Raw genomic sequence first — 14,591 nt, forward strand, 5'->3', positions numbered from 1 at the left:
TCTCTTTGATCTCGGATCGCAGAAAGAGGATTAGGCCACCGATAAATCCGAAGGACGCGCGCTGCACTATTTCTAACCATCCCACAGGAACGCAGGTCAGTGTGGGGTCAGCCCGAGGCGAATTCAGTGCTACCCATAAGGAATTTCTGTGAATCTCAGATACAATCCGATGTCCACTTTTTCCAGAAGGTCGAAAGGCTTCAGGCTTCCCACAAGCACACATTCCTCTGCTCGACGAACTTTGTTATAGACGGGTAAATACGCGGAATTATCAAGTCTGCTTGTGATTAGATACCAGTTACTGCTCGAGAATAATTAAATTGAATAGTACGCAACGATAAATGCCGGGAAAAGGAGGAACTCTTGGTTATATTTACCGTGATCGAGGAGGAGAGAATCAATTTCGGAGAATTATGCGTGTGTGTTTTACGACGCTGAGGTCAGGGGTCACCGGTGCTGCTCGTGGCAGAGGATCGAGAATGAGCTTGTGAAAATTCACGATAAAAAAGCAGGGGTCGTCGACTCGTCGTTTATTCCGTAAACTCGTCAGTCATGCTTCAAGGATGCTAACGCGTTGGTAACACTGATAACGCCACGGCTATTGTAAACTAGACCACACGCGTTTTTGGGTCGCTTCGCGACACGCTCGCGATGGTTAATTTGCCTCGTTGCGCATCGCGTAATATAGTCAACTCGGTTCCCGAAATTTTAATGAGTGAGTCAGTGGATCGCGTAATACCTTTTTACTGCTGGTGTGTTTACTCGAGATAGACTTCTTAATATGTACACGAGATATATTCTTAGGGGACGAGAATACGCTGGTAAAATAGATAAGGCTGCAAATTCAGGGCAAGATCAAAATTCTTTTTCTGGAATAAAAAGACAGAGCCTTTAAGGGATAAGATTTAGATGGAAATTGCTTTAACTGAGATCGTAAAACGCGATCGGGTCATTTATTCACGGGGAGTCTTAGTGCAGCAACGAGCACAGTCGTTAAATGTATTATCGTGCATTGTCTTCCCGCTGCTATAAAATATTAGATTATATGAACTATAAAAAGATCGAGAGACTTGGCACGGGTTTCAGAGAAACAGGGCGAACGATTACGTCGCGAGTTCAGCTCTATCTCAAAGTACAGCTGTTTGATCTCTGGGACAATTCAGTAGAACGTGGAGACTCGTAAAAGGGACTGAACCGCGTTTATTCTTCACTCCTATCGACGTTACTTGTTAATTGTTTGACGAGATTACGTAAGCGCTGTTACGAAGAGGCGTAAAGGTGTCTAGTGAAATTTACAGTGGCTTGAAGTAAGCTCGACGCTCAAACAACTAAATTGCTTTGAAGTCGATAGTAAAAAGTCCGGTTCGCAGAGTGGGAAGGGCGGAATTCATATTGGAACTGTATTCTACCTCTGAGGATTCTTCTAGCCAGGGATTCCCCTGCAAAAAGAAAAGAAGGACGCTTTAAGCGCCCTTAAATGCAGCTTGCACCGCGCGGCGAGCATCAAGAAGCCTTAGCGCACTTTCGCTGCACCTCCTATTATTAAATATCGGGTCCAGGCCGAGACCAGCCCCTGGACCACCCAAAAGTCTTAATGGTGGTCCGATTAGAGGTTTCTGGAAGCCTATCATTTGCATTATGGAAATCTGGGTCACATATTCTCGTGTTAGATCGTCGCTGGGATTAGAGTTTATGCAGGAACAGGGGAGGTCTGATTCATCTTGATCCCACGTTGCTTCTACTTTAGTTCTGCGGGCAGATTTTAGGTGTTTACACAATCTTCTGATCTCTAGGGCGTCTTCACGCCTCTTCATGCCTGCAGGATATCTATAGGATGTTTCAGAATTGGTAGTACAAGCTGCAAGGGGGTGACTCTGGGGTTTTCTATTGAAGTACACTTTTGGGGATTTGAGGAGTAAATGAGGAAAGGGAATGCTTCTAGCTTATCTGTATACAGAGGTCTATAGTCAATGGAATCTTCAAATATTTAAATATTTAAATTTTCAAATTTTCAAATATTCAAATTTTCAAATATTCAAATTTTCAAATATTCAAATTTTCAAATATTCAAATTTTCAAATATTCAAATTTTTAAATTTTCAAATGTTCAAATATTCAGATATTCAAATTTTCAAATCTTTGAAGCCTTTTACATTTTTATACCCAGCTTTCCTCTTGTACCACTAATTCTGTAATGCCCTATAAAATTAATGCTTGTATAGCTCCCAAGAGATCAATAATTTTCCAACGATGAAACGAAGGGAACATTCACGAGGTCTGCCTCGCGAAGGCTCGTGAGCCTTCAGAAGGGTTTGTCTCTGCTCTTAGGTATTTTTATCTACGCGAGATACCGACGCGAAGATAGAGCGACAGAAAAATGCAGGTGAACGCGAAGGCATGGGGGACTTGGCGTGCGATCCCCATACAAATCGCGGCTTCTGAGAAAGGGATCGCCTCGCTGCCAGGCTGTCTGCCGCTACTGGTCTCTGCCATTCAGCATGGGAGACCATAGCCGACCGCGATCGTCATTGATAGTGCACCGCCGTAACTTCTAGGAACACATTCGCGCCCACGAGCTTAATTGATATGAATGACGATCGAGCTGAACATTAGAGGCACCTTAATCATTGGTACCTGCAGCTGTTAAATTGCTACGGGCTGCAGAGTGTTAATGAGCTGAGGAGCAACAGTGTTAACGAACTAATGAGCTACAGGGATCGAGGCTCGCGCGAGTCAGTACGTCATGGCTATTCATATTTCCCACCGTGACCGAGTTTTATTAATCATCGATCTTATCGGCGTCTGTTAGCAACAATTGACTCGTAGTAAGCAAAGGAAGATGAGAGCGGCGATCGTTCCGTGTATACAAGTCATGTGCTTAATCGTTTGTCATAGTCAAACGATTAATCGAGCAATTTTATTTCGTCGAGGAGGATCGTTATCGAGACTAGATCGGCACGCAGCCTTCTTCAGCCGAGTCGTCTTATCTTCGCCGAGATAAGTGATTTATTAATGCTCTCGTTGTTGGTAACAATCGTTCCATAGCTCGTCGAGCATCCGAAGCTCTCTTTCGCAGAAGCTTTGAAATCCAGTGACAAATATTTGCCCATGCTTTCTCGCGTGTTTCCTTTGCGCGAATCTCATTTGCGAAAGCGGTTAGGTAGAGGAGGGGTCGGTGTTGAAGGGAGAGATCGTCTCGCTAGCGAGACTTTTGGAATATTTTTATCGGGTCGCTAACGAAAATACAGTTCTTCCCATCGGAGAAATTGGCCACGGTCCAAGGAAGATGAAAGCGTGCTCGTTTCGCAAACTCTGGGGATTCGATGCACAGCTAGCAGAAGTTTCGAGCCACTTCCGTTTCTTCTGGCGAACACTTGGCCCCGATCGATTTCACCGAAACGCTCGTAACTTTTTCTCTCGTTGAAATGTATCCTAAACGACAGCATAAACATCGTGCAGTGACCTGTTCGACAGTCAACCCACGTGTTAGACACTGAGCTTCGTGTAACGACAATGTTCGGTTACGTCCTAATCGTGTGACATGTGTAGAGAATGCTCAGTCGATGCCTTATCTCTTATAAAGTCACTGCGGAACAACGAAGATGAAAATTAGGCGCGAGCGACGAGGACGAAACAGAGGCATGACGTAATGCTTCGACTCGATAGCGACACGTTCGACAGAATTTGATATTCAAATGTCGAATTGAAACACGTTTTTCGTTCCGCCTGACCCATTTAGATACCTGTGAAAACGGTTGACTCGCTCAATTTCGCTATCCTCGTTCTCGTAACACGTCTCACCACGATCAGAATTATTTTTCAATTTTGCTAGTGGTTAGCCAATCATTCACCTTCCAAGGTTCAGTGGGACGCTGTGGATCGGTATTCGGTGAAACTCGATTCGTCGACGACTTATAGCACGCAGAATTTTAATTGCGAGAGGTGAATCAGAAAGGAGGAGTTTGCAGCGGAACTTCTTGGTACTCGGTCGACTGTTAGTCAGAGGTCTGCGTGCGATTCATAGTTAATTTATGATCGATGTACCCGGCCTCTCTTTGTCCCTTCTTTTCTTTCACGGGTGGTCTGCCAGGCCCGAAGAGTAGCTCGTGGAGTACATGACCAAGCCACTTTCGATGATTCATTCCGTGATTCTTGTGTTCGACGCCTGGCTGTCTCCCGCGAAGACTGGCCATCGATTAATCGATGCTACACGACAAACAGAATCACTGTCGCTGGATGCGCGCATCTGGAACATAAGTGGCTGCCACTTTGATTCCCATCTGGCGATCGATCCGAACACGATCGAAATAGCCTCTGATTTTGCTTGCAGACTTCATCGATCAATCTTAGATCCCTAGGATTACCACGAACCCTCGTGAATTTTTGTATTATTATTCAAAGGTTATGTACTATGTAATTAAGATTATAATTATATGCTTCTAAGTTGAGTTACTGTTTCCTTTGCACAGATTCTAAGTATTAGCATAGAAGCATGGAAGAAATTATTTTAGTACTGGTTCGAAGGCCTGGGCCAACGTTCCAGCGTTCGCGAAATCCTCTCATAGATCTTCGAGGTCGTTGAGGTCCGATCCCAAATTCCACGCGTGTTTTTGGCCACTTCTGCGTTCTCTCTACTTGTGTCAGTCGTGGAGTCATTCCAACTTCCCCAGAGAGAATTCTAAATGGCTCACGTACACGATTAATGTGCACGATAAATGTGCACGATAGTGGAAAGAATGGAAACGGGAAAGTGGTCGATAAATCGAAGGCTCGAAGAACGTATCGAATAGGCAAATCGAGTAGCTTGCACTCTGACATCGCGTTCATTCGCGCTAATCAATGAGATCATCCAGAAGTTCTGCTCGGTACAGTTGCTGACCATTAACAGGGGAAGGTGCAACGCCTGCATGACATCATCTTGTATTCACGCCTTGCAGAACACGGTGCGCACGTCGACACTCCTTAGAAAGTCTTCGGGGATAAATAAATGCCTGGAAATTTATTTATCCGTGCTCCTCTGGCAGCCATCGCGATAAATCTATCGCGAGCCGCGTCCGTGTATCAAAGAATAGATCTACTGGAGGACAATGGCCGCGTGCTTGCTGCAAATTACCAGACTGAGAGCCTCGTCGATTGTCTTAGGGAGCCTGTGAGTGTTGACGAGTCAGGCATTGTTGTTGACATTTCATCCTAGCTAAAGATTAGGGTGCTTAGATTCTTTAAGAACTTAGGTTCCTTAAAAAATTAGGTTCCTTAGGAACTCAGATATCTTAGGTTCCTTAGGTTCCTTAGAAACTCAGATGCCTTCGATTCCTTAGGAACTCAGATTCCTTAAGTTCCTTGAGAACTCAGGCTTTTCGAGTTCCTTGTTCAAGATGCAGGAGTCGAAACTAAGCGAAAAACAGAGTAGATCACAGTGGCACGATTTCACCCGGCGGAACAATCGGTGCGATCGAGCTGCGAGCCGATTAAGCGGATCTAGATTGCCATCGTGCCAGTGGCGGCTACTGAACCGTGCAGTATTTCAATGACGCGTCGATGCATGGTACGTAACACGCGAGCGCAAGTGGCTCTCAGAAGACCATCGACAATTCGCCTTGTCGATGTTTAATTAACCGAACGCGTTCGCATTCCGGGGCGTGGACGCGTACCTTGTCAACCTCTCGCCGCTGAGGAAACATCTCGTCGATGTCGTTCGACCTATGAGACACCACCTTTCCATCTCCAACCTGGCGGAAAAAAGAAAGTGTGAAAGATGGCTTAGGGACTTTTTTTCTTTAACACAATTTTCAAATTTTTAAATTTTCAAATCTTCAAATTTAAAAACTTTAAATATTCGAAAGTCTTTGAATATTTAAAGTCTCTCTATTTGAGCTTTCAGTGATTCTACTTTGGTGTAATAAGGATTAGTACAAGACTCAAAGCCAAAGCACCTTCTAAAACCTCTTATTATCTCTGTGACATGTCTGACCGTTCGTTGACCTCACCACTTAATTCATCGTACGCAAAAATTTCCCAACACTATCCCTGGTCAAGAGTGAGCGAATCGCTCCTTTCAAGACGCTCCTCTTTGACTGGCTCAGTCTTACAGAAAAACAGTGTCGGGGGATTGGAGTACAAGTGTCAGCCCGCTGACACGATCGCTACATATGGCAGGGCTGAATGAACGACACAGGATAGCGTGGTATTTTTATTGCCTCCTCGCGCCGTGTGTCTCGTACCGGTCGAAGCGACAGGACGCAAGCGAGAGGAGGGTCACGGCGCGGAGAGGAGCGGATTCGTTCATACAAGGTGGTTTTCATTGAAAGAACTCGTTCCTCGGGCCAAATAGGGTCGCTCCATTCATCCCGAGGCAGAACGATCAGAATACCTATTAGCGGTAACGGGAAGCCACAGCAAAAGTTCGCGGTAGTAACGAGAGTAGACGTCTCTACTAGCGACTTCTAATAAGCCGCGTTTACAGTTTCATTAATGCTGGGCAAAAATCGAGTCGCTTCTCGTTCTAATGAACGGGACCACTGGTACAGGATATGTCATATCGTGTGGACAGCAATTGAGTTCAGAGCGGAAAAACGCCTCTACGCTCCGCGTCCCACATAATCTAACAAGACGAAGCTAGGATCTAGAGTACTCTAGAGCACTCTAGAGTCTACAGCTATAAGAATTCCAGATATCTCGTCAGCTGATTTATACAGGGCGTAACACTTGTTGTATTAGACTCTGTAGAAAGGCTGCTATAGACTGGGACACAATCACTGGAAACACTTGACAATAACAATCCTTTTTTTTATCTAATGATTAACAAGGCGTCATGTATAGAAAATCCCCAGCGATTGTATCCCAACCTGTACCAGTTTACACGCAGCATAATATAGCAGGCATTGTTTTTAATCGAAATAGTACCGCAAGGAGAGCAGGTCTGTTCAGAACACTGCGATTAATATTCATTCATCGACGCAGCGCGCCCACCTGAGTGTCGGGCTCGCGTTCACAAGGTGGCGACGCGACGCCGCGACGGACTCGATGATCGCGCGACGAGGTGGACGCTTTCGACGCGGCGGCGCGCGATTTCAAGCGGGTCAACTATTTTTGTCCCGACGCGAGACGTCCTCCCGCCGGTCGTTGTCCATCGCGTGCACACTCGCCGACCATTGCACGCTTTCGCCTGAGGTTCGCGCCGCGACGAATAGCTCGCGTGCAAACTACGATCGGAGCGGAGGTGGCCGAGTGACTGGAAAATACGGCGATGCGCTGGTAATGTATGCGAAAAGTTTCCATCGTTCATCGCGCGATCGCTTATGACAGTAGGATATTATTCAGCCAGGGAAGAAACTGTCCTTTCCTTCAAGGTGCAGTCGGCTGCACGCGACGATCGGTGATTTATCGAGTGTACTCGTTAGCGATTAATAATCCAGTAGAATTTACATAGCAGTAGACACATTTTTAATTTGTTTTGCATAGAAAATTAAAAGCGCTACTTCTATTGTGAAATCATTTCGTCTGATGGCTAATGTATCTCTGTTGTGTCTTCTAAATTTGCTTTTCAAAGTTTCTGAAAAAAAGGTTTTCTATTTTAGCAGTTTTTGAAGTGTAGAGAACTAGGTATCTATCGAGTGCCAAGGGGTAAAATAAAACTGGTTTGGGGTTAAGTGATTCACCCTCGCTTCACAATAATTGACGAAGTATCCCGCGCGCCCTAAATCAAAAGCTGCATTAATCTTAAGAAGCGCTCGGGGAAACTGTTATAATTAGCGATCGTGGATCATTATTGAACTGTACACTGTTATCGAGAGGTTCGGTCGGGAATTAGAGTTGCACTAAGGGCGAGCAATTTACGGTGCCCCCGTCGCGGAGCGAGCAATTAGCGAGATGCAATCGCTGCTCGTTCTAGCGATGCCACGGGTCGACCTTGCTCGAGGATCGAGCCGACAAAGAGTCTTGTGATCGCGGTTCTCGGCTGTTTTTCCGGGGGATCTTGTACTGGTATCGATAAATGGCTGCAGCGATCAGAGATAGGGTTGCAGAGCGTATAATGTTAACTCTTGCCTATAATTGCTGAATAGGCTGCGGATTTTTATGCATTTATGGAAAATTCGAATCTGCAGAAGAGTATAGAATGTTAACTCTTTAACTTCTAGATCCTTAAATGATTTTATCATCACTTTGCACCAATACAAGGATTAATTTTCTATTATTTTTAATATTTCTAATTTTCGCATAAAATTTGATGCACTCTTACATCGATCTTCCTCTCCCTCAACCAATGTCTAGTTTCCTGTATCACACATGCAGTGTTGACACTGTCGTTTGTTAGAATAGAGCAAGCGATTCATCACTACCATTCTACAAACGCGTCCCAGGGAGACGCATCGCTCCATTGTTCGTGAAAAAAGGGCACAAGGTCCGCGTTAGACGCAATTGTAAAACGATGTCGCATGATGCATAACTAATATGCAGACCCGTTATCTGCGTGAAACCCTCGCGGACTCCCCGCAGAGGACCCTGCACACTCGTGAACCAGTTTCGAGACCGACGGTGCGTATGTACGATGCGAGAACGTATTTGATAGCAGAGCTCGTTCGTTCTCTGGCTACATAGTCTTAAACGATGCTAACGCGTCGACACATATGCCGACGCCAGCGATCTATCAAATTTTTATCGATCGGCCGATTGTCCCTTCTCATTTGCCATGAACGATGTGGAGCCGAGGTATCTTGATCAAAGAGAGCATTAATCGTACGGTCCAATAGATTTGGAGTGGGCTGAATTAACAGGAGGCGACGCAAGTTGGAGTAAATGATGACAAGGCTACGATAGGAGTTCTACTTTAATCCTTTTCATATCTTTTTCTACTATCACACATTCCTATTAGAAGCTTAGACATCAAAAAAATAATAGAAGATACTCCAAAAAAATCATTCATTCATGAAAGGATTAACTCGGACTATGTAGTTCACTCTTGAGGAATTATTAAGGGGAATGAGTTATCCTATGGTCAGACTCTAAGGATCGAGATACTGTACCCAGCAGATTCAGGCTGTTTTGTTAATTCATAAAGGATGGTCAAGTGTTCACAACCCCCAGACATGAGAAGGTAATTAAAGTGATAGAATCCAAAGGCACATAGCTCCTTGATTCTCGCCCTTCGAACCTGTTACACGGAACGTTCATTCCACACACCTTTCTCCAACATTTATGGCGGTCGTAATTTCTGTTTTCTTCGATGACCAACGACAATTACCAAGCTATCGCGCAACGATTAACGTCGACGAGCTCAGCTGCCCCTCGGCGAAATGTCATCGGTTTCGGGTTGCGTCCAATTACGCACAGAGATCGCGTTCTTCCTCGTAGCGAATCGCCCAACGAACCTTCACGGAGAAACTCTCTTTACGATCCCAAGCACACAAACGCCTCGCTTCGGGAAAGTCTCGCGTGGTCCGCTGCGATCGACACGGTGGTCACGGGAGAATTTTCAATCACCGATTAGCCACACTAGAGGACGAGGCTAAAGGCGTCGGTAATTGAATTCCTCGGTTCACATCCGATTACGGAGCGCCGTGAAATCGACGATTTGTCGTCTATTTTTATCGCGGTGCAGCTTTTATGCAAAGGCGACGACTACTGGCGCACCTTCCGCAGTAACAGCTCAATGAGTGCTGGCCTTAACCCGATCCGACGGATACAAGTTGTCCGTTTTCAATGGTTCGGAAATATCTCGTGACTAATCGCGCGAAGCCCTGACGCAACAGAAGGCCTCTTTAGATCGACTGGACGTGAACAGTTCCTGTCAAAGTGGCTTTCTTCGACGACTGGAGAAGCTACGTGCACTGGCAACCTTTGACTTTGGGTCTTGGAAGACTTCTGAGGAAACGAGTGCTTTTCTATGTCAAAGTTGGAAAGATAGAAATCTCAACAAGTTCCAAGATAGAACCATGAGTGCCTGTAGAGGTTCAGCAGTGCCTAGACTCAAAGTTCGCGCCTCGAAGCTCGGGGGGACGCAGACGAGCGAGGAGTCGGCATTCGCGCGTCACTGGGTCGATGGTTCGCATTTCGGCGGGCATGGGTGCGCACCGAGCATATCGGTATGCAGGATCCTTCGTGCGTCGCCGCCGAAATAGCTAGTGGCTCAAGATAGTCAGCTCCCGCGGGGCGAGTCTAGCTGGCAAATGTTAGTAAACCAAGTTCGAGAGTCTGATCCGCGAGGGTCGTTGCTCCCCTTACGAGAGCCTCGCCCTAGGTTCCAAACGCTTCCTCTGCAATAATTACTACCATACCCAGACGATTACGATTGTCCAATCGTCGCGTGAAAGTGGAGAGACCTTTCGAAGCAGATACGTAGAGGAAAGCGGCGTACAGTTTCGTTTTCTCTTCGGAGAATCGAGAAGCATAAAGAAAGATGAGTATACCAACAGGATGTTTCGGTTCAGAGAAGAAATCAGCATTCACGATGGAAGACGACAGAGGACGACTCTTTTTCCTTCACATTTGCTCGCAGCGTGCGTCCTGACGCGTCAGAGGACAGCCAGACGCGCCTCGATATTCCTGAAGCGTCGACGTCGATTGTGAATCGGGCGAAACGCTGACATCAATGGGGATCGACGAATTCGTGTCGTTGGTATTCGCGGGAGCGCGTTGGCTTCTGGGAAAGAGGTCTGAAAGCGTTACGAAATTGTTGCCTCGGCCGAATGCCGATGCTGCTGAAAGACGAATGCCGCGGAAGCAGCCGTTACATCGCGTCTCCTGTCAGCTCTGCCTCCTGGAGAATATTCCACCGAGAGACGGGAATAATACACCGTTTGCTCGATTGAGATTCAAGCTTGGATCAATCGGGATGCTACTCTGGGAAGTGTAACTTGTCGACTTCGAGATCGTTGCTCTTTGACAGTAGTTCTACCGAACTTAACATACTTATGTCTATTTTTGAGGGTGCTCTGAAACTAGTGATTCTTACATGAGCCACTCACAGACTAAAGATATTATCTCCATTTTTTGAAATTTTGTGAAACTTCGCGCCTAATACTCTTCCTTCAAAAAAGAAATTGTTTCTATTTCTTAGAGTCTACAGGGTGATTCCACGATCTAGCTCAACGTATAGCGCAATATTTATCCAAGTAACAAAATGTATCGAATTATCTTTCTAGAAGAAATACAGTCACTCGCGTGAAGTCACGACGGATAGTACGTGAGAAAAGGAGACAACAAAACAAGATTACCGAGTTGGTGTCGTGTCTCGCGCTTTGAGGCCGACGCGTAATAATTAACCGACGCCTGCCGCTGTTATACATATATCCATGAGCCTGTCATGCTAGATAAATTGGTCCTTGCAGTTTCCGGCTTTTCTCGGTGCCAGCGTGACTACAGCGAGCCCTCGAAGCACGATTCCTTTCTATATTGTAAATAGTAAAATAATAGCGACTATGCGATTCTCAGAAGCACGTAACCCAATAAGGAGATCGCGAAAGCATTAATCTCACTAGTAGTCACGCACGCGATAAGCCCAGCCGCGATCAGCATTCGCGGATAAAATGGAGATCTAGTTCATTGACCTTTCCGCGAAAATCTCGCGTAGATCAGCGGTATTGTTTGAAATTTGCCATTTCTGAAAACAAACAAGGATCGATTCGGATTCGAGTGAAACACTGCCCACGATTCATCGCGCAGGCAGTCCGCGACGGGAAGCTTCAGTCCAAGGATAATTATTAACATAACAGTAAATTCGTCGATGACGCTCGCGTGTTGCGTAATCACCTCTTAACGAGATTGTTTCTCCCGTGTCAAATACTTGCGTTAGACGGCGTTCTTCACTCCCTGTGGTGTCTCGGAGATCGCTCATAATTAACGCGTACGAGTGTCCAGCGAGGAAAAAACACGTGGCGGTAAGCGCATAATTCAATGCTTGGTCGCGCTTCACCGTTGAATTCGAATGCTAATTAACTCGTTAATTAGCCTCGGTGAATGTACAAATTGACCAAAGAGATTCGATCACTATATATCCAATTAGGCGCGTGCCTCCCTCTATTCGGCTCCATTCGGACAAACTGCTTATAATTGCAAATACAGCGGGCTCGAACAGCTGGAAACTTGGGGAGTTATCGCGGCGATTAATATTTGCATAAAACGTCGCGTAACGCGTCTGCGTGAATCGTAAATCCGTGAAATCGTCTTGACATTTTCGTTGTGCAAGGGTCCACGCCGCGTTTGGGCCTCGCTGATTTTCACTCGATTCTCCGCGCGATTTCCGTCGTAACTACTAATTGGTGCGATCGGTTGGCTGTTGGGCAACTCCTCTGGGAAAGCGTGGCTGGCCTCGTGTCAAATGCCAAAGGTAAAATTCCATTCGGTTAACGAGCGCCACGCACGATCGAGTATCAAATTTTTCAGCGGGATCGAGGCGCTGTATGCTTGCATATTTATGGAGCAGGTCGCGCGTGGGAGGGTCGAGACATCCGCGAACAGAGACCGACTGATTGTCGCGTAACGAGCGAGTTGAAATCTTTAGCGAGGTGTATCGTGTTTCAAACGCGATTCCGCGGTCGCGCTTTAATTGAGCGCAACAATGGCCCGAGACTGGCCCCATGCAATTGTCCCTTGGACGCTGTCAGTCTAATTAGGATGATTCACCGCGGCTCTGTATGTTTCAATTTGGTACAGTTTGGCCAGAAATATAGCGTGGCATATCAAGTAAAAGTATCGTCAAATAGAAACGGACATCTAATGCAGTATATCCTCGTTGGTACGTCTCTTACAAACTGAAATTCTTTAGACTCAAAAAGTAACATTTATGAGCACTATCGTTAAAGTGGAATATAATAAGCGTGAACTGACCAACAGTAGATATAAATTTACGAATGGAGTAAAGAGGAAACACTAAAACTTCTGTGAAATCTACTGATTGTGATCCTGTAAGAGACTGAAGCTCCCACTTTCCAATATCCCTCTCACTTTACTTGTCCCAGTGCCTCTTTACTTCACAGTTTGATTGATTTTACGACCTTGCTATATTTCTGGATCAACCAGACACGTCGTGATTACAGTTTACTGAAGACAAGAGACCTACGATCTGGGCTTCCTTTGATCCCCCAGAATTGAGAACTTTGAGAATTCTGCGTGCACTCTCTGTCGAGACGTCCACTTGCGAATCTGACTGACACAGGAGTATTAACTCCTGGAACGTCATACTGATTTATGGACCGAAGATGAAAACGTTTACGATCCTCTCATAGTGTAGGGTATAATTGTGTCTTTTAGTGGAACGAATGGGTGGACAGTCCTTAATTGATAATCTCTGGTAGCTTTTATCGGTTGTCGGAGAGAAACATGTTCGTATGCTAATCTCGATTAATAACAGTTTTGCAACGTTCGACAGTGAGTTAGTAACTGTCGTTGCCACTTTTCCCCTCATAACAGTCTTGACTCTCGGCGTCAATCTTCTATTACGAAACAGTGTTATTGCCCACGTTAATCTTCCGCGTATCGATGTAAATGCACCGATGCACCCTTGTTGGGCATCGATCCGCTGGAATTACTGAATTTCTCAGAAGCAATCTTCGGCGACTCATAGAAACGCGCTGCTAATTAGAAACCTCAATGATCATGTCTTATTATTTTCCACGGGAATATGCAGGAGTCCAGCCGGCGCTTAGGCTGTGAAATATAAATCATTCCCAGGGTATGAATTATTTACAAGACGACTCGTGTGTCTGAGACTCAATTCGTAATCGATTCGAGACGAGAAGTACCCGGAAATTAACTGTCCGCTGTGATAGATGGAAACGAGTGAAGCGAGAATGATTGCATTAATCGATGCCTTGTGTCGCCGCGGAAAAATGGAGTTAACACTATTGCATTAGTCGCGACGAAGGCCTATTATCTCGAGCGATCGAGGATCGATAGCGCACACTAGGCGCCAGGAAGAAAAAATTGGAATAATTGCGTGGAGTGGTCTCGAGGCCTCGAAAATCCTCTCGAGCTTATCAGATCGCTATTAGCGCGAGATAGAGCAGCATCTCGAGTCGTGGTGTCACTCCATAAATATTGAGTGTGCCTGTGAACACATGAGTGTCATGGAGTAGCGGCGAGGCGTACCGTGAGCAAACAGAGGACGAAACATCTCTGCAAACATGTCGGCCACTGGGTGAAGGAAGCACGTGTTTTCTGGAAGCCAGCTCGAAAGCTGCCAAGAGAAGGTGGAAATGGTAAAAGGAGTTGACATCGTCGGTGTTGCATCACTAGTTGCATCACGGAGATTTTCCAAATACCTGACACTTTAAGACGTGACTTTCGGTAGTAAGTTCACACTTGTTGCTTCGAGAGTTGAGCCAAGTATTTACCAGGAAATTTCTTATTCCATAAATAATCACAGAATCAATGAATTTCAGTGTTGCAAGTTCAGTTATTATTAGCTATAGATGGAAAAATTCTAGGTGCAACAATTCTCGCTCTCATTATGAAAATTATTATGTTCCCCAGTGCAATTACACGCATATCACTTAGCGCCGTTTGCATAATCTTTCTCGATTGATACCTGCTCTCCTTTTTTATTATTCACCTCGTACTTTCAAACGAGACTTCCTCCCGCCAACAGCGATTTC

At 45.6% G+C, this 14,591-nt stretch overlaps 1 protein-coding gene and 1 long non-coding RNA gene across 6 annotated transcripts in view; one reads left to right on the forward strand and one right to left on the reverse strand.

Annotated features, from left to right (window-relative positions):
* Positions 1-14,591, reverse strand: part of LOC143182227 (uncharacterized) — a 59,039-nt gene that overhangs the window by 34,696 nt on the left and 9,752 nt on the right. The window contains exon 2 of one of the 2 annotated variants that reach the window (XM_076383115.1): positions 5,652-5,729. The exons of the other annotated variant lie outside the window; for it this stretch is intronic. Within the exon in view, the coding sequence (XP_076239230.1) occupies positions 5,652-5,729 (78 nt within the window). The remainder of the gene's footprint in view (positions 1-5,651; positions 5,730-14,591) is intronic. 2 annotated transcript variants of the gene reach the window in all.
* Positions 1-14,591, forward strand: part of LOC143182235 (uncharacterized) — a 66,912-nt gene that overhangs the window by 20,593 nt on the left and 31,728 nt on the right. The window lies entirely within an intron of this gene.

The sequence above is a fragment of the Calliopsis andreniformis genome, chromosome 8, assembly GCF_051401765.1.
Source record: "Calliopsis andreniformis isolate RMS-2024a chromosome 8, iyCalAndr_principal, whole genome shotgun sequence".
Classification (NCBI taxonomy): Eukaryota; Metazoa; Arthropoda; class Insecta; order Hymenoptera; family Andrenidae; genus Calliopsis; species Calliopsis andreniformis.